A 24,401-nucleotide genomic window follows, 5' to 3' on the forward strand; every position below is an offset into this window, starting at 1 on the left:
ATGACATGCCAAACCAATAATATTGTGGGTATTTAATGTTGTAGGATAATTCTCTGGATGGGAGTAACTTTGTACCGTATTTCACTCATTTGTGTGAGTTAATGTTAGATTGGAAGTTCTGAAGCTCGAGTAGGTGTACTTACACCTTAGGAAAGATACAATGCAATGTGGCTTATTTATTAAATGTTGCTTCCATATACCGTACCTAAAATCTTTTTCTCATAGATTCAAATTGGATCATATTTTTTTATATTTCTTTTGAAATATTCAACGGTTTTCCTGTTCTCCTTGTTTAAGGTGAAAATATGGAGTCAAAATTAAATGAAAACCTTATTTTCTACTTTGTTTAATTTGATTGCTGATAATTACTTTTAATAAGAAATGTACTGTGATGGAAGAGGAAAGATAAAGGATAATTTGAATTATGTCTTCAAATTAAGATTTGACAGTGCTGTTCAAATAACATGTGACAGCTTATATCATAGAATCATTTTATGTCACTGTTTAGGTAGTAATTTCTTATTGTGCTATTTCAGTTATCCTTTAGTGCAGCATTTAAATTTACTCTACTGAGCATGAATGATAAAATAATGAACATGTTTAATTTTACTTTTATTGTAATTTTCAGTTGGAGATAGTTGGATTGAATAGGAAAAATTACGAAACTCGCCGGAGAGTGGTTTATATGAATATAGAAGAGAAACCAGGTATGCACTTTTCATTGCCTTACATGCAATCACAACATCCATAGAGTATTTAATACCTTATGAAATGAAACGAAAATAGGCTAATCGCTTGTGGGATGATTATAGATTACTAGTGGCTTGTGCAACAAATGCTGCAAACTAAGTTCATTAGACGTTCAAATAAAATTTTTTCAGATTTATTTTCAATGAAGAATACCAGACATTTTGAAAGTTATTTGCTTCCGTAATAATGAAACATACTCCCTCTGAATGGTTTTTCTTATGCTGAATACTGTTCTTGAACCTATCCACTTTCAGTTTTTGAGTTTCAACGCGAAAACGCAAGTAACAATGTCAGAATGATCAGTGGGTTTTTCATGTGGGAGTAAAGCAATAGCTATTTCAGGTCATTGTGGATTGTAGGTGAAAGTTAAAAAAAATGTCAGGTTTGCTATGCTTTCGAACAATAGACATAGCATCTTGGTATAGCTGCTGCATGTAGAGCTTAAAATGTAGAGGGTAAAATCATTTTATCCTGCTAAGAGATCTTGCTGAAATGATTGGGAGACTACATAATTTTGTAGGCTTCTTATTTTATCAGTAAGTAACACCTTTTGGCCTTTCCTTAGAAATGTAATTTTTGCGCTCTCTCGACCCAATACTGAAGAGAATGACGCATATAAATATCTACACCACACCACCATTAAGTATATGAAAAAGATTCAACCCCACTTGATTAAAAACTATAAAAATGATAGATATTCTCTACATCTACTTACCAGTGTCTCTTGTAGTTTCTTCTATCTTCTTCTGTGTTGATGTCTTCCATATTCTTCTTTCCTCCATCTTCTCCAACATTTTCCCTGTGATCCAAGGTTTCTTCATTCTCACTCCTCTGTATCCTATTGTTTCTTCTACTGTTTTCTGTATACAGTTTTTTAGATTAGTTCAGTACTCATTACTATTCTCAGGTCTGGATTCTAATGTAGTGGCTTTCTCTTGAAAATTTGCTTCAAATTTTCTTCTTTCCTCTTCATTCTTCAATTTTTTCCAAGTCAAATTTATTCATCACCTGTCTTCCTCTTATTTTCTTCAGACGAATATCTACTTTGCCTATCAGCAGAACATGATCTGAATTTGTATGTACAACCTGTAATATTTGCAATTTTAGCACAAGTGAAAAACATGAAATTAAAGAGTAATATGCAAATATATTTGCTGCAATATTACTCTATTGGGAAACATTTCAGTGTAAGAGACATAAATAAATAGAATTTTAAACAACATAGAAAAAATTTGGAAAATAAAAAGCTATAAGTTTAAAAGAAATCAAATCTGTTTACAGATCCAGCCAAGCATGAGGTACAGCTAAAGATAGATAATTTAAATGTAGAAGATATGTTCGATTCTTATCGTCTTAACCGTTTGCTGGATGTGTTTCGTTGTCAACTGTGGAGGGAAAGTGAAGATGACCTTTATGTAACATTTCTAGCATCAGCTGTTCACCTTGGAGCCCGACATCCTTTACGACCAAATGAAGGAGAAGGGTGAGTATTGTGGTAGTTAAGTTTTAAGAAATGGTAAGTTGTTTACAATTAGTGAAATACAAGAAACGCGAAATAATGCAGTTAAAGTCTATCTGGAATTTTTGTTCCTAACACTGCTCATATTTAAGTGTATTTGCACTGTTGCCTACTTTTGCCTATGAAGAAGAATTCTGTTCTGAGATTGAGGCACCCATTAAATCGGATTCTATTAGCCCCTTATGATAGGATGACTTCAGTATGGAAGCAGGCAGGATGGATGAAGATGAAGGTGATAATGACAGCAAAATGAACCCATGGTCCGGCACCGAAAGTTGCCCAACATTTGCCCTTAATGGGTTGGGAGGGAAACCCTGGAGAAAACCAGAGAACTTGTCGCAACAGGATTCGATCCTGGACTTGCTACTATCTGGAAGTAACTTTAAGTATTTGTAAGGGTTAAGGAATCAATCAATCTTTTTAATGTATCCAGCTGTTTGCTGACAACATAAAGTCCACTATAGCCGCTGTAGTCTATTCAATTGTTGTTTTTCACGAGAAATGAGGGGTATTTTGATCGGTGTTCATTATAGATGCCTGTTGCTAGTAGTCAGAGTTGGGGTGTAGTCAATATATAAGGGTTAAGGAAGAACTTGATTAATATTCAATTAGAAGAGATGGAATAAGGAACTGATCAGTGAACATGAAGGGACCAATCTATGCCAAGACTGGTTTGTGATTGATCAGAGTATTCTTATCTCTGTGCATATAAATATCTACTTCGCTTATCAGCAGAACATGATCTGAATTTGTACATACAATCTTACAATCTATATTTGCTGCAATATTACCTTATTTGGAAACATTTCAGTCTAAGAGACCATAAATTAATAGAATTTTAAACAACATAGAAACATTTATTATTATTATTATTATTATTATTATTATTATTATTATTATTATTATTATTTTTATTTGGACCTTGCTGGTGTATACTAGGAACATTATACACTGTCTGATGAAGCTTAATAAAAGCATAGTTTTTCAAAGGGCATTGCCAGTCTATAGTTTTTCAAAGGGCACTGGCAGTCTGCGGATTACCTGACAATGAAGTTGCTGACGAGCTAGCTAAAAAGAGAAGTAATCTTACAAAACTCCATGTCAACTTTATCATTTCCAACAATTAAAAGATGAATCAACAATCAAGATATAATATACCTTTTTCACAGAATTTCAAATATTGAAAAATGGGAATGTCTCCATGTTTAATAAAATATAATTCCTGAATATCCAAGGAAAAGTGCAATTGCATCCTTTTCATTACTCACAGAGCATGACTGTCTAAACCTGTGAATAAAATTGGAATTATTTCTTCACTACTTTGTCTATTGTGCAGTCTTTAGAAAGAAATAGAAAGTGATGTCCTGTATTTTCCTCTAATCCCATTGTGTATGAGAAATACTGGAGAACAAGTGAGTTAATGGCTTTATTGCCAAGAAGTCTGCATTAGTTAAGAACATTTGAGAAGGGTCCCCTATAGGGCTGAATTAATTTCCCTCTGTGTTAGATTGTAAGTGATAAGTGAAAATAATAAACTAGGAGAGTTCAACTTCAACGTGGATTAGAAATGACCAGCTAATTTTGCCTGAATTCCTCTCACCTGTGCTACTGATTTCTTTTGCTCATTGTCAGATTTGAACTTTCAAACCTCTGATCTAAAGCAAACATGTTGACCACTTCCTTATTGACAACATTTATGTGCAAGTAATGCCTATTTGAACTCATTTGTTAGAAGAATTGCATGTGAGGTATCTACTCTATTTTCAGTCCATGAGATACAAGTTTATGCTTCGTACATATGTATATACAGTGCGTCCACTGTATTGCTACGTGGTATTTCAACTACCCACAGTTGCACTACCAGCTTCTGTCATGCAGCCTACAAGATAGTTGCAAAAGAATCTCTTGAACGGTCATTCATTATTACCTCTAATTGTTAATATTCCATAAAAATGAAATATATAGTGTTATCTAAAAACACTCATTAATCTTTAAAAAAAAAATTGCTTTAATGGGTACTATAATTTGGATTTGAATATTATATTAATTTAATATTATTTCAAGATAACTTTTTTGCATTAAACTTTCTTGACAGTGAAACAGATTTCGATTCGTGTACACAGTTTCAACATAGTAGCCAGTGCTGCTTTTTGGCTCCATAATGGTCAACGGAACTGACATCTACTATCCTTTTTGTGTGTTATTTATTCTGTGGCGATATGATGTGATTCAGAAACACATTTTCTATATAACTTTTTTAATTGCTATGTAAGTTATTTTATTTTTATTTTTACTGTAGTAACAATTAGTGATAATAATTAGTTGTTGTTGTTGTTTTCTAATGCCAGGTGTTTGACAATAAAGTCATTTGACCTCTTACACTCCATTATTTTTCAAAGATATTACCATGACCAGCCAATGAAGCACAGATTTTGAGGTGTTCCGAATCCATTTCTTGGTTTGAGTTGCACAATGGGCAGTTAGTGGACTGATATATTCCAATTCTATGCAGGTGTTTAGCCAAACAATCATGGCCTGTTGCCAATCTAAATGCAGCTACAGACGATTTTCGTGGTAAATCGGGAATTAACTGTGGATTTTGATGCAGAGAGTTCCATTTTTTCCCTTGGGATTGTGTTATCAAATTTTGTTTGTTGAAGTCTAAGTATGTAGATTTAATAAATCTCTTCACAGAGTAATACGTAGATTTAGTAACAGGTCTGTAAGTAGCAGTGCTGCCCTTCTTTGCTAAAGCATCCGCATTCTCATTTCCCAGGATTCCACAATGGGATGGTATCAATTGGAATGCAATTCTTTTATTGAGCGATATTAATTGAGAGAGCATTTTAGTTATTTCTGCTGTTTGAGATGAAGATGTGTGTTTAGAGACGATTGATAGAATAGCTGCTTTGGAGTCTGACAATATAACTGCATTCCTAAATTTATTGATGTGGCATAGAAGATTCCTGAGACATTCACTTATTGCAATGATTTCACCATCAAAACTTGTTGTTCCATATCCAAGAGATCTATAAAGTGAGAAGAGACAGCACATAACACCTGCACCGGCACCTTGTTCTCTGGAGATCAAGGATCCATCGGTGTATCAATGAAGCCAGTTTTGTGGAGGGTACCTAATATTAATTGTCTCTAAAGACAATTGTTTCAGTATTTCAGTGTTTACTTCTGATTTCAGTATTTCTTCTGTTAAATTTAGATTATATTCTATATTTAATAGAGTTAAAGGGTTTGGTTTAATTTGTAAGTTTTCTTTTAAATTTGGGATATTGATTTTCTGTTTTAATTCTTGAACAATGGATATGAAACTTTCTTGAGTTTTCAGTCTACAGGGAGGACTGTATGAATGCCAATTGTTTCCTGCTAATCTGATAAGTTTTTCATATTGAATCAGTGCTTTTTCTTCTATTGTCATTTTGATACTGTTATTATTAGTGAGGAATCTCATAGAATCTATTGGAGGATAATAATTAGTGAGAGTGTTTAAAGGGTCCCATACCCACAATGACTTACCTGGAGGTAAATCTGTACAGATCTGAATTGGATGATTTACTGTGATAAGTGTTGTTACAACTTATTTGATTTTCCATAAATGTGGAAAAGATTTACACATTTCTATAAATTCTATGAGATGAGAAATACATGAGAATAGTTCTTTAAATCTGAACTTTCATAGCTTTCCCACCATTTTGCTACAGAGAACTGTGAAACATAACAATGGCATCTTGATTGATGCTTGCAGTATCGTTTGTTTCTATGTTTACTTTTCTACTTAAAATTGCATGATTTCGTGAGAGTTTGTTTCCTAACATTAGATTTTAAGCATGATGCCAATTTTTAGCGAGAATTTTACATTTTTCAACTGTAGTGTAATCCATGGTGAATACTCAGTCTCATCTCACCAAGGTAACAGTTCCACTGATGCTATAGTCCCGTCGCTCTAATTTCCAGCAGCCAATCACGTTGTAGGTCGGGTACATTTCGTGGGTGCTCGTGTAAAGGGGGTTAAGTATGATTTCGCTAAACTCGGATAAGTACAGATTTCAACTCTCCACAATTACTTTTTTATTGTGTTAAAGGGGTTAAATCATTCTTCCATCCATGATGCAGTTATAGTACTCCGTATTTTGTGACAAAGGGGTTTTGTTCAGTACCAAAGGAGAGAAGTTTACATACCTTACAATTTGACTTAACCCCCTTTACATGAGCACCCGCGATTTAAACGTGTGCGTTTTATGATTCACTGATGAAGATGTTATACATTTCCTAAGGCTGGACAAATACCTAATATAATCGCCCGCCATTTTGGCTCTTTCGTTGGCGTTCGCAGAAAGCACACGAGGACGTTATTTGCTGCTCAATTATTTGCTGAATTACAGTGTGTTTGATTTATTATCATAGGAGCTATGACATGATAATGTTTAACGGTGTGACAAATAGATTCCTCGTGTGGAAGATCTGCAACGAAAGAAGAAAAATGGCGAATGATACAACCTACCTAGACTTTATAGAGCCTTCACTTCCTAAGACGTAATCAAAGAGGAGGAGTCACGCCAGGAATAACAGCATCGCGACTATAGATAGATACGCAGTTGATACAGCATTATTGGATAATAGAATAGAAAAATTATTTCATAGTGTCTTTATTTACTGAGTGGACTTTCTTGCAAATATATTATCATTCTTTAGAAGAAAAATTTACAACAAACTGAAGGATTAATTTTAATTTTAAATAACTGTGTTAGTTTGATCATTATCCATTTCAAACAAATTAACTAATCTTTTGGTAGACAAAATCAGTTATTAATTTAAGATAAACTTGCAGACATCTTCAGTCTGACAAATAAGTCAGTTATGTCTTATGTAGAATAACTTTAATGTATTTGGCTTGGAAAGGATTTTTACCTTTATCATTAAATTATTTACTATTTTTTTAGGAATCAAAATTTATTTATTTTTGTGTTTGGTTTAAGTGTATTAATTTAAGTAAAGTAAATAGAAGATTTAAACTTCTTTCTTAGCTTTCAAAGCATATACTTTTCTTTAAAGCTTTTTAACTTTAATGATTTAAATTGTCTCAGAATTTTGTATAAATGTAAGCATGTTTTTACTATGGCTTCAGTTTTGCAACAAAACAATTTCTATGTCTTCTATAATTAATTTTTAGTTGCTTCTGAATAAAGGAACAAAGTCGGAACTATTTCGCTCATGCTTCTTGAACAACTAATTTATATTTCCCTTCTACAGTGTTGTTTTAAGGATTGGAAGTAGAGCTCAGTTTTCTGCAGCCCTTCAAAAGTTGCAAGATGAAGTGAAACCGTTGTGGAAATTGGGTACATGTCCAAGAGATTTTAAAAGAACAACTGTGGAAAGATCCTTCAGAGAAGAAGGATTTGTCTTAGATTGGTGTGCCTTTAGACTGGTAATAATTTAAAGATTTCTAGTCCTTTAATATATAGCTAGAGTTATTCAAAAGTCAGTGCACTTAAAATTGCTTAATCTTTTAAAAGGAAGATTTACATAAAAGGAACCAGTGGTTCCCAACCAGAGCGGAATTTTGAGGGTTTTAGGAGGGAATTAATTAATTCATTCATTCATTCATGCACAAAGGCAGGTCTTTAGCTGCAAACCAAGCATTCTCCAATCTTTCCTATTTTCTGCCTGCCTCTTTGTCTCTGCATATGATCCGTCTTAATGTCGTCTTATCTGAGATCTTCTTGTGCTCCTAACTCTTCTTCCGTTCACCATCCCTTTCAGTATACAGTTTCTTCTTAGCCAGTGACCCAGCCAATTCCTCTTTCTCTTCCTGATCAGTTAGGAGGGAATATGAGCTATAAAATGTACATAAATGAGTTAAGAATATAAGTATTAATATATAAAATATATTTCCAATTTTATATGCACTATTTTTGAGTCAACATAGGAGGGAATGACAGTGTGATGAATGGTGAACGGATGCAAAGGAAAGAAAAAAGTTTAGAAGCACCGAAACAAAAATACACTTATTCACATAACTAACACACTTTTTTGTATTTTATTTGAAGTTTATGATATAAATGTAAACTTCAATGACAGCAAATTATTATAATGCAATATTTGTGTAATAATTATGGTATTATGCAAGTTTTCTTAATTTGTTATTTAGGAAATATGAAAAAATACATTATTATTACTTACATGTTTTGTCGAATATATATATTTATAAATACAAGTGAAATACGATATTGTTTAAGGTTGGTACAATATTTTACGCTTTTATTTTTGCAATTTTTGTTATAACAACCTTACTATTTTCATTTTCTGCTCTAAATGATCCACACTTCTCAGCACTAGTGAAATGTATGAATTCACTTGTAGAGTCAGGATGAATAACGAAAAGTTAAAGGACCTGCCACTGTGTGGGAAAGAAAGTGTTCCTTACATGGGAGAGGAGACTTTCAGTTGTTTAATTTCATTTATTTTGGCAACATTTACAGTTATCCTTATTTAACAAATTGTTGAGTACCATTTTGTTTTCTTAAATGGAGGTTTTCACTAAATAAGTTCACCATGAAAAGCAAAGAAAATCCTAAAATTAGGTTGATGGGTTTACTTATGTCCAAAGAATGGACGCAGGAAGAATCTCTAAGGAACTGATCATCCTACTCCATTATCTCCTGGCTTAGTTGCCTCCTGAGTGATGCCTTATTGGTATCACTTATGAAGTTCCAGCCTGTCTTTGGACAGTTGACTAAACAACAACCGGTAAAATATACAGTGTGATTCTTATGGCTGTACATGCAGTTCCTGCATGCTGACTCCCAGCAAATGATAGTGTAAGAGCCGAGACTATACCATGCAGTAAAAAGCGTCAACTCTACAATGTGCATGCAAACATTTTAGCTACAAATCCCACTGAAACGTGGTTGTTGGGTACGGCTCTCTCGCAAGAAGTTTCATGCGATAACACCAGGCAACTGATAGTTTATTGCATGCAAGTATTTATGAGGGTCACTCCAAAAGTAATGCACAACATTTTTATTTTTAATTTATTTTTTATTCTACACCTTTGCAATTTATGGAGGTCATAGATACATCCTTCCCACTTGTATTCAAATTTAATTTAAGTTATTCCCATGAGTGGTGCCATGATAGCACTGTTTCAAGATTGCTGCTGTACTTGACATTCATCAGAAGCAACGTGTTGTTATCGAGTTCCTGTGCTCTGAGAACGAGACAGTGGGAAACATTCACAAGAGGTTGAAAAAGGTGTATGGCGATGCAGCTGTCGATCGCAGTATGGTTAGTCAGTGGGCAAGAAAAAACATATGGTGAAAGAGGGCACACCAATATTCGGGATATTCCTTACAGCAGCAGACCCTGTACTGCACGAAGTCCTGACAATGTGCAGTGCATTAACAACATGGTTTTGGCTGACAAATGTGTAACAGTGAAAGAATTGTCACTCCAAGTTGGAATAGGAGAAGCAAATGTGTGCAGAATATTGAAACAGTTGGGGTTAAAAAAGGTTTGTGCCAGGTGGGTTCTGAGGATGTTGACAGAAGCCCACAAAGAAACCCGAAAACTGTGCAGCTAACTTTTGGACCAGTATGAGAATGGTAGAAATAACTTTCTTGGTAGAATTGTGACAGGAGATGAAACATGGCTCCACCATTTTAACCAGAGACAGAGGCAGACAATGGAGTAGCATCATGCAAATTCACCAAAGAAAAAGAAGTTCAAAACTGCACTTTCGGCAGGAAAAGTTGTGGCTACTGTGTTTTTTGATTCAGAAGGACTCTTGCTTGTGGACATCATGCCACACGGAACCACCATTAATTCTGATGCATATGTGGCAACTCTCAAGAAACTTCAAGCTCGACTGAATCATGTTCGACCAGATCGGGAGAAGCAGGATGTTCTGCTGTTGCACAACAATGCACGGCCACATGTCAGTCACAAGACCACAGACCAGATCAGAAAACTTGGATGGACAACACTGAAACCCCCGCCTTCCAGTCCTGATCTGGCACCATGCAGTTACCATCTTTTTGGTAAACTGAAGGAATCCCTTCGTGGAACAAGGTTTGAAGATGATGACTTCCTCGTGCACGCTGCTAAAGAGTGGTTCAAACCTGTTGGTCCAGACTTTTACTGTGCGTGTATACCGTACAGGCCCTCGTTCCAAGGTGGCGTAAGGCAGTTGAAAGGGATGGGGATTATGTGGAAAAGGGACATTTTGTTCCTAAAGAATGTATCTGCATTCTGTGAAAATAGCAAAGCTGTAGGATAAGAATGTAATTTTTAAATAAATGTTGTCCATTACTTTTGGAGTGATCCTCGTATTATTTTGATATCTTAGTGAAATCTGTCTTTGCATACCAAACAGCCCTTAGCTTTCATCAGTCTGTGTCATTTTTCATAATGCTTAGTTGTATTCCTGTTGCGATTAATGACTTTTTGTCAACTACTGAACAACGTATTTTAATATATTACTATGATTTACCGAAGTACATATATGGAGTTTCAGTGTAGTAATTTCTTCGTTTCCATAAGGTGAAAAATCGGTAGAATTTTTCTTCGTTCTACCAATTCATTACCGTATTTTAATGTGTTGCTAGTTCTTTAAGTATGAATGTCCAGGAAGAGTTAGAAGAGAGTTTTGTGAACAATTCCTGGATTCCAACATGTTCCGGGATTCGTAAACTAGTGAATAAATTCAAAATAGCAGATCCAGTACTGAATAAAAAAGTCGAAAAAATCGTACAGTGTTGACTTGTGTAAAGCTTCATGATATTCGTGAACATCTCAAATAATTTCCTAGAAAATCCTTAAGAAAATGGGCACAGTAAGCCAATGTTTCTTATTCTGTTGCTCTAAACTACAGCATTTAAATTCTAGAGATCCTGCTGCCAGAATCACTTGATGCAATTGGTTTCTTCAGTCAGTAGACAGTGGTATCTTAAACTCTCAATTAGTACTGTTTTCTGATGAAGTGTGATTTCATTTGCCTGGACGTGTTAGTTCATAGAACAGTCGGTATTGGGCAAATGAAAACCCGAGATAATTCACGAAATGCCATTTCACGACCCAAAAGTCGTGGTTTCGAGTGCAATTAATGCAAAAAGAATTATAGGACCGTTTTTTTTTTTTTTTTTTTTTTTTTTTAAGAGAATCAGTTCTGTGAGATACATTGAATTAATTCTTAACAATTTTTTTCCACAACAGAAGATGAAAGGGAACTTCGATACTTTCAACAGGATGAGACTAGAGCACATACAACATGTAACACAATGCATTGCATATGTTTTTGAATAGCACATAATTAGTATGGGTTTGTGACCAGTGGAATGCCCTGAATTGACACCTTGTGACTTTTATTTGTTGGGGAGATTAAAAGATAGGTTGTATAAAACGAACTATCTCACAACAGAGAGTTGAAGGATTCAGTTAGCAGAGAAATTGCAAGAATTCCTGAGGATGAACTGCAAGATGGTGAATAGGAACATCATCTCACACTATAGTGCTTCTGTTTACACTAATGGAGAACATTTTGAGCACCTGCTGTAATCTGGTAAGCGAGATTTATTTTTTTTAATTTCCTTTATTGACGATAGCTGTTCTTTTCTGTAAGTGCATTATATGGTCAGGACTTTTTTTCCTTGTGCAAGTGCATGGTGTAGTTTCTGCTTTTACACTATCACTTGCCAGGTGTTAGTATGTGGAAACTATATGTACAACCAGAAGAATCACACTGCATTATTTAATATTTCGTAAACAACATGAAGGTGATAAGATATGAGTCAGAATTTGGAATGTCACTGTTCTACTAATTTAAAACAGAAGGAAGCATTTCAAAGTATTTATATGTTTCTGTACTTTAATTCTTTTAATTTACATTTGGAAAAAAATTTAATAAATGTTACTATCATTTTAATTTTATTTTTGTCCAGGTTGAGGCAAGTTCTTCTTCCTTACATCAGCATTTACCAAATGGAGCTGATGCTGAATTACCAATTGATCATCGGCCATTAATTCTTGGTCATGAGGACCTGTGGAGTCGCCCATCAAAGTCTCAGGTGCCGCAACGAAGTTATGTGAGCGAGTTTGTGTATACAATTATGGTACCAATGCTAGTGATGATCATATTGGTACTGATTCTCTCGCTCATTCTGTGCTTCCATCATGAAGGAATGTGAGTATCAATGCAAAAGTGTTCTGTATTCTTCATCTATTTTAGGTTTACTGGAGAAAGTTTGTGTACGTACCTTTCAACAGCAGCAGCATGCAGTTTTTAATTCAAAGTTAATTTCAGCATAATTCTAAATGATAACTTTTTACTTTATGTTCATAGTAAATACAATCATATTTATAAATTTCAACAGACTAAAATAAAAAGTGTTCTACTTTATCCATATTTATGTAATACAGCACTTTCAACTTAAGATGCAGCCCAGGCACTGGCAGGTGGGCAGTACTCTCAAGCAGTAACACCCAGCAGCATTGTGCGGTAATTGAACTGCTAAGTGGTCTGACATACATTCTTTCTACCCATATTTAGTGTTAGTTTATCTTCTGTAAAATTAATTTAATGGTGTTATTTCCTTACTTTAAGACAAGATGTTCAGAATGACTTCCACCAGCTTCAATACAACGCTCACACCGGCAAAGAAGATGCTGAAATGTGCGATTCAATTCCTCCCTTGAAATGCTGGAGATCACGGCCCAAATATTTCCTTGAAGTTCCTCTAAGTTATGAGGATTGTTCACATACACTTTATGTTTTAACATGCCCCAAAGATAAAACTCACATGGTGGTAAACACCATGATAAATTTAAACAAAGCACAGTTCACCAAACACATTAAATGAAAACTAAAACTGACCAAACACGTTCACACCTTACAGAAGACAAACTAACACTAATTGCATGCTGAGTTGCACAAAACAGCTGGTTTTTCCGCTTGAAATACAGGCCTATCTGCCAGCCCGCCTGCTGTGACCAGGGTTGCATCTTAAGTTGAAGGTGCTGTAAATATAACCTATATTTTCGCTTTAGACTAATTTATAGCAAAACTAAAAATTCGGTGTCATGATGACACATACATTCTCGTTATACATTTTGTACGTTGTACTCTAGTAATAATTCAATCCTTTTATCATGTTGGGATTGATATTCACTTTTGTAATTTATTTTCTTGAAGTACAAGGGTTGTTTGAAAAGTTCATAGCTTGACTTAGAAATTAAACTAGGATTATTCTGAAACAATCTTTATTTCTCAACATAATCTCCCTCAGATTCACACACTTGGTCCACTGGTGCTGCAATGCTGCTGTACCCATCTTCTGCTGCTGTGATAACCTCTTCATTTGGCGAAAATTTCTTTCCAGCCAACTGAGTTTTGAGCTTTGGGAAAATAAAGAAGTTTGAGGGTGCGAGATCTGATGAGTAAGGGGGGGATGGTGTGGCAACAATTTGAAACTTAGTTTGTGTAGTTCAGTAGCCGCAATTGTAGAAGTGTGAGCAGATGCATTGTCGTGATGACACAACAGTTTCTTTTTGGCCATACCCAGTCTCTCCTCGAGACTTTTCCCTTTCAGTTGCTGCAGGAGATTTGAATAATATTTTTCCGGTTATCGTTCTTCCCTTTGTTAGATAATCAATCATGATTATCCCCTTAGAATCCGAGAATATAGATGCCATGACTTTCCCAGCCAATTGAACAGCTTTTGCTTTCTTTGGAGGCAGAGAATCACAGACTGTGCTTCCATTGTTTTGACTGCTGTTTTGTCTCTGATATGTATGGATATGGATATTTATTAATAATGGTTCACAAAAAGTACATAAACTTAATAAATTACAATTAACATATAGGTACACGAATAGCAATTATACGCAATAAATATTCATTTCAGAGTGCTGCATTGGAGTTAAATCGCTTGCTTGAACTCGGTCGAATGTCACACCCTCGAGTGAGATAAGATCGGTCATGATACGCTCGTAATAAATAGAAGCACAATACAAGGTCATCTCACCGACATGTCTTATCTTGTATGGAAGGTGACAGATAAGATACACATATGTTTTGCTCACACTGTAAAAATAAGGCTTTATTTTCTGTGTTTATGACAAACGTTTAATGGAACAGTCTAATGGAACGTACCAAAACAGTAACATGAAGTTATAAATAAAATAGTACGAAAAACTTCGATATATAGTTATTGCTAATTAATAAATTCAATATTTGATTTACCACATATATAATATGATAGGTCCATACATAGTGTTCCGCCTGTATACTGCGACAATGTAGAAACGTTTTACAAAATATTATTGATATAGCAGTAGATTAATAATATTAGTACAGAGATAACGTCACTGAAAATATAATAAAACTAAAAATCATGCGGCACAGCTGTTACAGACGCAAAGATTGATACACTAATTATTAGAGATTATTATTATTACTAGAAAACTTGATGCGGTTCTTGCATTATCGTGATTGTGTTCTCCGTTTATAATAATTACATTTACATCCAATAACATCTATCAGATGTGGCAAAAATAAAATCACTCCTGTTTGGGGGGGGGGGGGGGTGACACGTTGACCTACAACATTTTATATTACATTTTAAAGCAAGTTTTGTAGTTGTACTATGGAGAGGTTAGTTAAACACTGCAATGTTTTGAAATGATAAACATCTATGATGTTACTACATAGTTCATCACTGTAACAAGAACAAATATCTAACGCTCGGCTTATATCGTTCGCGACAATTTTACCCATCATGCATGTGCGCTGCCTATCGGATTATGCTATGAACTACTTGGCGCTCGAGCGAAAACGTCCGATGCAGACCTCTGATTCATTTAATACCTCATTTTCCATCCTATATCTATTTCAATTTATGTTGGCTTTAACTTTCACTTACGTCTAGTTTTTAGTGCAAGTTTCAACCAAGCGCGTTTATTTAAAACAAAAAAGGCCTTAAAGCTTATTTACATATTACATTAAACTCTACAATAAACAAGTATACATCAATCTTTCCTGTTGCTCTATTTATCCAATATTTATGTTTAATTTTCATAATAACTTATTATTTCAAATAGGTGAGCAGCTGTTGACATACTGTAAAGCCATCAGCCTGAAGAAGCTGAATCGATACATTCAATATGTAGGGTAATCTTTAATTTTGCAATATTTTCTTGTCAGCAGAATTGTTTGCATAACTTCTATGAAGATTACCGCATACATGTTTAAACACACACTTTACAAGTTGCTTACGTAATCAACCTCAATTCAGTTTCAACATTGTATCGCATGCACTCATTTTCGATTCATTGCTGTTATGATGACTAATAAATTTATTATAACTGCATTCTTATTGAATTTAAAATATAGTAGTTTACCAATTTATAAAGTCAGTTATCTTTTGGACATTTACTAATTACTACAGCTATCGGAATACATTAATAACTTCATTAATTCTCTATTTTCAATTTTTTATTTTAAAAACTTGACGTTATTCAATCTTATTTTCAAAACCTGTCTTCTTATCTTATTTAGTTAATAATTAATTTTTCTAATTTTAGGAAAATGTAATCTTTGTTGACATCGATCTCTTAATAGGTAGTTTCGTTCAGTATCTATATCCTTGATTGAATTTACTTTATTTCTGTTACAGTTTCTATTTGCCATTTTACCTCTTATTAAATGTTTGTCACCTTCTTCTACTTCATTGGTTGGTCTCGCACAGCTCCTCCATATTGTAGCACTTCCTCTTGAGCACTCTGGACTACCAATAGCCTGTGACATTCCTCTGGTATGTAATAACGTGTTCAGGTTTCATCAGTGATTACAAACTGTCTAAGAAAATCGGACGCATTTTTCTCGAATCAAGCCAACAATCCCTCGAAATTTGACATTGGATATGCTTTTGTTCGGGTGTTAACAAATATAGAATCCACCTTGTGGAGCCCTATGACATGCTGAAGACATTGACTAAGATGTGGCACACCCATTCATTTCAGATACGCATAACCTCACTAATTTCCCGCATTTTCTATTGACAGTCATTCAACACCATATTTGGTGGATTTTTTTTTAATGATTTCATCACTTGTTGCTGTTACTCGAGGTCCACTACAGGGGTCCTTTCACACTCTCTCGACCATGTTTAAATAGTGTCGCCAATTTTTTCACTCGAAAACGCTGGAGTGGATTCCTCCAGTGTAGCATTCATATCTGCTTTAATTTCTGTTGGACTCATTTCCTTTTTTACGAAATATTTAATGACAGCACAAAGCTCGATATTTTCTATTTGTGCCAATCTGTTCGGCGCACTAACTTCAAAATTAAACTACACAAAATGTAGTCAACAGAAAATGTAAAATGGGCTGTAACAATGACAGCATTGTTGACACGTTTTCAGTGCCATCTGTTTTTCAGGCTACGAGCTTTTCAAATGCATATCGTATCATTCAAAAGACGTACATAAATAAAATAATATACTGTGGCCAAATAAAAGATAAGCACTCTATCTTTATGGATTACACACAAAAGGAAATTTTCTTATAATTCTAAGAATTGTTGTAATATCTGTATTTGTTGTGATCACTTCTATTATTACAGTATTTTGTTATTTATGAAATTCGGATTTAAAAGTGCTATAAGTTTTAAAAACTATTTATTTCACTTCAATTATTTTCTGTCATTTGTCACCATAGGTGAAATTGACAATTAGATCAAAAAAAATTTGACAAAAAATAGATACGGTACACTAATCATGATTAAAAGTTAAGTTCAGATAAACCAGTAGGAAAAAATTCGTCATTTTAATAAAATTGTGTCACCAGTAATCATTTCTTCATGGCAGTTTTAAATTGCAGAACAATGACTACGTTAACCATTTCAGATAGTCTATTAAAGTATTTAACCCCTATTACAACAAAACTATTTGGAAAACGAATAATTCTTGCAGAAGTCAAAAGCAGAAGCAAGACGTGGAGAGAGATCAAGGAGCTCACCAGGAACAGAGTCAGATGGATGAGTTTCCTGAGAGCCCTATGTTCCACAATGGAATGATGGAAACATAGATTGACAACGAAACTATTGAGAAAGTCACCTTGAATGGTTTTGCTGTCTTGTCTAGCTTTAAAATATTCTGTGACAAGAAATGATTTCTGAGCTGAGTAAATTTGTAATTAGAGAAGAGAAAAGCTTTCATAGTCTTTATCTTGTTCTATTCCTATACATTATATTAATTTTAAAAAGTATATAGTAAGATGTAGGCATATTTAAGAATTAAAATTTTTGTCTACTCTTAAATTTTTCAATTGGGGACATAATTTTTACAGAAAAGAAAGGTTTTTTTTTTTTTGTTCTATTTCTGTAACAACTGATGATGCATCAGTTTTCAAAAAACATTCATACACTACTGTTTGTGAAAAATGCAACACCCAGAAAGAATGGCCCGAACGACTCCAAACTCAGGAGATGTGTAGAACAGTGTACCACCAATAATTGATAATATTTCCAGAGAGATGGCATATACAGTGGCCCAACAGTGATACCACAGTCTAGTATATGCAGTCACGAAGCTCAATACGTGGTAAATATGCATCCATAGATAGTTGCTAACCACTAGGATCGCTACTATCGTCTCATTACAGACAATGCGAAATAGTGCCTGCACAGTCTATTGTTCTAGTACCCTCATAAACTCAAGCTTCGTGACTGTATATACTAGACTGTGGTGATATCTCTTGTGTCACCAGCAAGGCCAGTGTTATGCCTTGCTCAGTCAGTGCAGAGCTTCCAAACAAAGTGGAAACATGAAAGCCAGTGCAGGTATGTCTCGTCGACATGGAAGGATGCAATATCAGCACGTGAGTGAATTCGAATGGGGCAGAATATTTGGTCTCCGGTAAGCAGGTTTGTCATAACGTGAAATTTCGGCTCGTACAGGGCATGCTGCTACGACAGTGATGCGTGTGAGGAACCAGTGGATAGAAGAGGGTCGTACACAGAGATGAACGGGTACTGGACTATGTAATGTGACCACAGCAAGGGATGACCTCCATCTTGTCCACATGGCTGTGACGGACCGTACAGCTTCATCCAGTCTTGAGTCGATGTTGGAGTACTGCAATGGGTGTGGACCTATCTGCGTCAACAGTTTGTTGCTGTCTTTTGAGGGCTGGACTAATGGCTCACATGTTGTTGCGTCGGTTTTCATTGTCCAGAAACCACCAACGCCTCAGATTGCAATGGGCACGTGAACATCGTCACTGGCCTGCTGAGTGGAAAAATATAGTGTTTTTGAATGAGTTCCGCTTCAACTTGTCCTACAATAATGATCACATATGTGTTAGACGTTACCGTGATGAATGCAATCTGAGAGCCTGCATTGTTGAGCGGCATAGTGGACAAACGCCTAGTGTGATGGTTTGGCGTGCCATTGGATAAAATATGCGATCTCGTCTCCTACGTATTCAGGGCAATCTGAACAGCAACCGCTACATTAGGGAGTATTTCAGAAGGACAGTGCCCAGCCACATGTGGCGAGGATTGTGCAAGTCGTCTTTGAACAACAACGGGTATCACTGCTTCCCTGACCTGCATGTTCGCCAGACATGTCGCCCATCGAACATGTCTGAGATATTGGTCGGCAATTTGTTCATCATGGTCCTCCAGCACCCACTCTTGACACTTTGTGGACTTGTAAACAAACTGTGTGGAGAGAGATTTCTCCGGGAACATATCCAGGCCCTCTTTGATTCCATGCTATGACACTTGGAGACTCTGATTGCACTGTATGGAGACTTCACACCATATTGAAATCTCACGGTCACAGATCAGGTATAGTTCTGTAATTCTAATCATTTGTGTATTGTCATTTCAATTACATGTATCCTTCTTGGTGTTGTAATTTCCACAAACATTAGTGTATAAATATATATTTTATTTTTTTCTGCAATGGTGGGTATTTGACTCCATGTCATTCACTCATGTGTCCTCATCAAGAAAGTACTTTTTCTTGCCACTTTAACAGTGCCCTTGGTGCAACATGGAAAACAAACTACATAGCACCACATGATGATGATCAGTGGAGCAATGGTGGAATATTAGTAGGGGAAACAGGATACTCCAGGAAAACCTGTCACCAAGCATAATCTTTATCTAGGACAAATTACATTTGGACTCACTGCATTTCGAACCCGATGTAAATAGTCTGCTGTACTTATAAGCCCAAACTTTTTTGTTTTAAGTTAGAAGTATAATATTATGCAAAAAGTAATCTATCAACATTTTTGGAGACATACTTTCTACACCATTTCATTTATAGATTTTATTTAAGAAACAAAATCATGAGAAGTACAATTTTTATTGAATAACTTTTTTTTTCCTTTTTTTTTCAAATAAAATTACATTAATTTTTTAGTAGAATTGGTTATGTCTCCTGTTCGTCATTTTCAGACGAATTGACGACTGGATATAAACATAATGAGTCTAATAGTGTAGAAGAAATTGCATAACAGAGACAGATTGCATGTCAAAATTCACTTTTTCTGTTTTGAGAATGCTGAAAATTTGTATTTTCGTAACAATCTCGAAATCAGTTTTTTACAGCATCATATCACAATATTTTCTCTATAATGAAATGTGAAGAAATCGACCCGAGAGTTTACAGATATTGCAAATTTTCTGTTTTGGAAACATGTTTTTTTTTTTATATACAGTAGGCTTAAATTAATTCATGTATAAGTTAAAAATATAGCTTTACTTTTCATTATGTATTTCTTCTGTTAAATTTTTATTAGATAGGAGCATACATACATACATACATACATACATACATACATACATACATACATACATACATACATAAGTGTTCTGCCCATGGGCAGGTCTTTCACTACAAACCCAGCATTCTCCAATCTTTCCTATTTTCTGCCTTCGTCTTAGTCTCAGCATATTTTAATGTCGTCTATCATCTGATATCTCCTTCTGCCCCGAACTCTTCTCCCGTTCACCATTCCTTCCAGTGCATCCTTCAGTAGACAGTTTCTTCTCAGCCAGTGACCCAACCAATTCCTTTTTCTCTTTTTGAACAGCTTCAGCATCATTCTTTCTTCACTCACTCTTTCCAACACAACTTCATTTCTTATTCTGTCTGTTCATTTCACATGCTCCATTCTCCTCAACATCCACATTTCAAATGCTTCTATTTGTTTCTCTTCATTTCGTCCTAATGTCCATGTTTCTGCCCTGTACAATGTCACACTCCACATAAAGCACTTCACCGATTTCTTGCTTAGTTCTTTTTCCATACGTCCGCCAAGATGCTCCTTTTTCTATTAAAAGCTTCCTTTGCCATTGCTGTCCTTCTCTTGACTTCTTGGCAGCAGCTCATGTTACTGCTTATAAGTAGATCCCAAGTATTTTAAGCTGTCCACTTGCTCTTCCGCCTCATTTAGAATTCGCAAGTTTACCTTCTTTATTTTTCTTCCGACAACCATGGTCTTCGTTTTGTTTGCATTTCTATTGCTGACAGCTGTCATTTTGCTCCAGTAGCATATCCCTTAGTATTGTCTCCTCTTCTGCTAACAACGCCATATCATCAGCAAATCTTATGCACTTTATTCTTCTTCTTCCCACTTTTACCCCTCCCATGTTCTGAAAACAGTTCTTCATCAAATCCTCCAAGTAGGTTGAACAGGGTATATGATAAATGGTATCCTTGTCGTACTCCTCTCCTATTTTACTTCTCCTATCCTGACTTTGACCCATTTCATATATAGGTTATTGAACAGTCTCCAGTCCACACTTATTTTCTTCAGGATGTCCATCTGTTTGTTCCAGTACACTCTGTCAAACGTCTTTTCTAGGTCCACATATACTATATACACTTTATTCTTCTCTAGGTATCTTTTGCCGATTGTTCATAGTAGTCCAATTGCATGCCTTGTACCTTTTCCTTTTCTGAAGCCAAACTGCTCCTCTTCCAACTGTCCTGCCATCTTAGAATATAAACGCCGATTCAGTATTCACAGGAGAATCTTTGCTGAATGCGATATCAGGCTGATAGTCCTGAACTTGTTACATTTCTTGGCATTATTTTTCTTCGGTATTGGCAGCAACACTGCCTCCGTAAAATCTTCAGGCCATTCACCTTTCTCATATATTTCCTTGCATAATGATAGAATTTTCTTCTTGTCTTCACCCAAGCATTTCACTAACTCAATGGGGATTCCATCAACTCCTGTTGCTTTCTCATTCTTCATTTCCCTAAGCGCTAGTTCAGCTTCTTCTCTTAAAATAGAAAATCCTTTTTCATCTTCTGATACAGTTGCTTCTTCTTCTTCTATGTCTAACTTATCTGGACGATTCCCTGTCTCATATAACTCTTCTACATATTTCGTTCATGTGTTCAGTATTCCTTGTTCATTATTTCATTTCATATTTCGCCTTTTATCAACCACATGGATTTTCTGTTCTTATATGTGAAGTCTAGACATTTAACTTCGCGGTACATTAAATCATATCTTCCTTTTCTCTCCTGATCCTCTACTTCTTTACATTTTTCTTTCATCTAGTCTTCTTTCACCTTATCAATTTCTCTTCTTAGTTCGTTGTTTAGTTTCCTGTAGTCTCTTCTACCTTCTTCTGTGTTGATGTTTTTCCATTTTCTTCTTTCCTCCATTTTCTCCAACATTTTCCCTGTGACCCAAGGTTTCTTTGTTCTCACTCCTTCTCTGTATCCTATTGTTTCTTCTGCTGTTTTCTGTACAGCTTTTAGTTGAATCCAATACTTCCAGTACTCATTACTATTCTCAGGTGTGGATTCTAATGTAGCGGCTTTCTCTTGAAAATTTGCTTTAAATTTTCTTCTTTCCTCTTCGTTCTTCAATTTTTCCTTGTCAAATTTCGTCATCTGCCTTCCTCTTATTTTCTTCAGACGAATATCTATTTTGCCTATCAGCAGAACATGATCTGAGTTAATATCTACTCCTGGTAAAGTCTTCGCATTTTTTAAGCAATTTCGGAATCTTTCTTGTACCAGTAAGTTATATAGTCTATCTGATATCTGCTTTCGTCCCTTAGGATGTCCATGTATATAATATATCTTCTTTGTTTATGTTGTTGGAATAATGTATTTTCAACAATCATTGCATTTCTTTTACAGAAATTCACCAAGGATTCTCCTCTTTCATTTCTTTTTCCCAATCCATATTTTCTAACTGTTCTTCCATCTTATCTTTCTACTACTACTACTGTGTTTCAGTCACCCATTAGGATTACACATGCTTCCTTCTTCTCCTTCTCAACTATCTCTTCTATCTTGTCATACCTTTCTTCCACTTCCTCGTCTGCTAATCTACTATGTGGCATATAAACTTGCACTAGCACTAAGTCCATTTTCTTCCCTTGTAACCTCACATTATCACCCGGTCATCTACATAATGCACTGATATCACTTTATCTTTCACACGAGGTCCTAATAATACACCAACACCATGACTTCTTTTGGACTCGCCACTTGAATAAAACAACTTAAATTCATCACTCACCACTATTTTCCCACCTCATTTCTGATATTCCCATCACATCCACTCTGTTTCTTCTCATTTCTTCCTTCAAGTTTTCCAACATATCTGCTTGCAAAAGAGTCCTCACTTCCACGTTCCAAACTTCAATTGTCTTTCTTTCTCTCTGATGGATTACTTCATAATGTGTCCTTCCACAGCATCCCCCTCCCGGACATACGAAGGGGGGATAGTATACATCTGGAATCTTTTACTGTGGAAAGACTCATCATTCCATGTTCGCAGTTTTTCTTGGGAAGAATATATATGGTAGTTTCCCGTTGCTTTCCGCACACCACTCTCTCTTTCGCATCTTAAAAGATCCTAGGGGGCCCCAACGATGTGAGGAGAGTGGATTTGACTAATTGGGCCCTTCGGACTTCACCAAAATTTATCACAAGGGTTAAATATTAGTTCTATCAGCGTTTTTGACCCGAGATGGGAGAATAGTGTTTATTAATTGTATTTGTTATTATATATGAAAATATGATCAATAACCATCTTAAGTGAATATCTATTCAATGTCTTTCATATGTAAGTTTCTTTTACTACAGTTATTTTTATCAAGACCATTAAAATGTAATTGTGCATAAAATGTAGCAAGTTACATTGCGCAGTAGAAACAGTATAATCAGTTCCTTATGGTATCACACATTTTTTTAAATATTCTGGTTTTCGTAAATCCATTTTAATTAGTTTTTTACAATTTTTATATTTATATCTTCATGCATGTATTTATGTTTTCTATTTTTGCACATAATTTGTGTATTTAGTATAATGGTATCCATTTTACACAATTTCGAAACTTTTGCCTCTACTTTAAAAATAATATTGCAAGCAGGAATGCTAAAAGTGTGTTTTACACATTGTAAGTGTAAAATGGAAATCATTTCAGTATATTGTATTTTTTATACATATTATGTTGTATGCATGATAAAGTATATTTGTGTTCTGTTGTTATTTTTATTGTAGATAATTTTGTCTTTTTAAAAACACATTCCCTGTTGATACTTCTACTTGATCTGTTTTAGTTCTGCTTTATCAATCAATCTTCTCAATGTATCCAGCTGTTTGCTGACAACATAAAGTTCACTTTAGTTCTGCTTTAAAGTGTTGTAATTAAGTGGTCTTCAGCCTTTCTTTCTTAAATGTGTATTGAAAGTTATATACAATGCAACTGCAATAAAATGAGGAACTCTCATTTTAAATAATAGTGTAAATTTAATATAAACTTGACTTTTTGCAATAACGCACTGCTATTAGTACATTTATTGAGAAAAAGTCCCCAAATCTTCATCCTCAGAACAAATTTCAATCTTGAAGATACAGATATTCTCCTATTTTTAAAAATGGTTGTGTACTGAAGAGCTGTTCATAATAAAAATATGTACAAATTGTTAATTTAATTTAACTACCTATGAAGAAGTCGATTGAATAGCGGATACCGGAAATCTTTGGCATATTAATATTATAACATTTAAACCTGGAGAGACAAAAGGTTATAGTCTGGATCTGACCATCAGATTCGAAACACATCAAAATCAAC

The 24,401-nt window shown here is 35.0% G+C and overlaps 1 protein-coding gene across 8 annotated transcripts in view; it reads left to right on the forward strand.

The window, feature by feature from the left end:
* Scgalpha (sarcoglycan alpha) overlaps positions 1–24,401 on the forward strand; it is a 65,704-nt gene that overhangs the window by 21,479 nt on the left and 19,824 nt on the right. For all 8 annotated transcript variants that reach the window (XM_069843311.1, XM_069843312.1, XM_069843310.1 and 5 more), the window contains 4 exons: positions 629–707; positions 2,032–2,233; positions 7,535–7,709; positions 12,220–12,461. In XM_069843311.1, coding sequence (XP_069699412.1) covers positions 629–707; positions 2,032–2,233; positions 7,535–7,709; positions 12,220–12,461 — 698 coding nt within the window. The remainder of the gene's footprint in view (positions 1–628; positions 708–2,031; positions 2,234–7,534; positions 7,710–12,219; positions 12,462–24,401) is intronic.

Source organism: Periplaneta americana, chromosome 13 (genome assembly GCF_040183065.1).
Source record: "Periplaneta americana isolate PAMFEO1 chromosome 13, P.americana_PAMFEO1_priV1, whole genome shotgun sequence".
Classification (NCBI taxonomy): Eukaryota; Metazoa; Arthropoda; class Insecta; order Blattodea; family Blattidae; genus Periplaneta; species Periplaneta americana.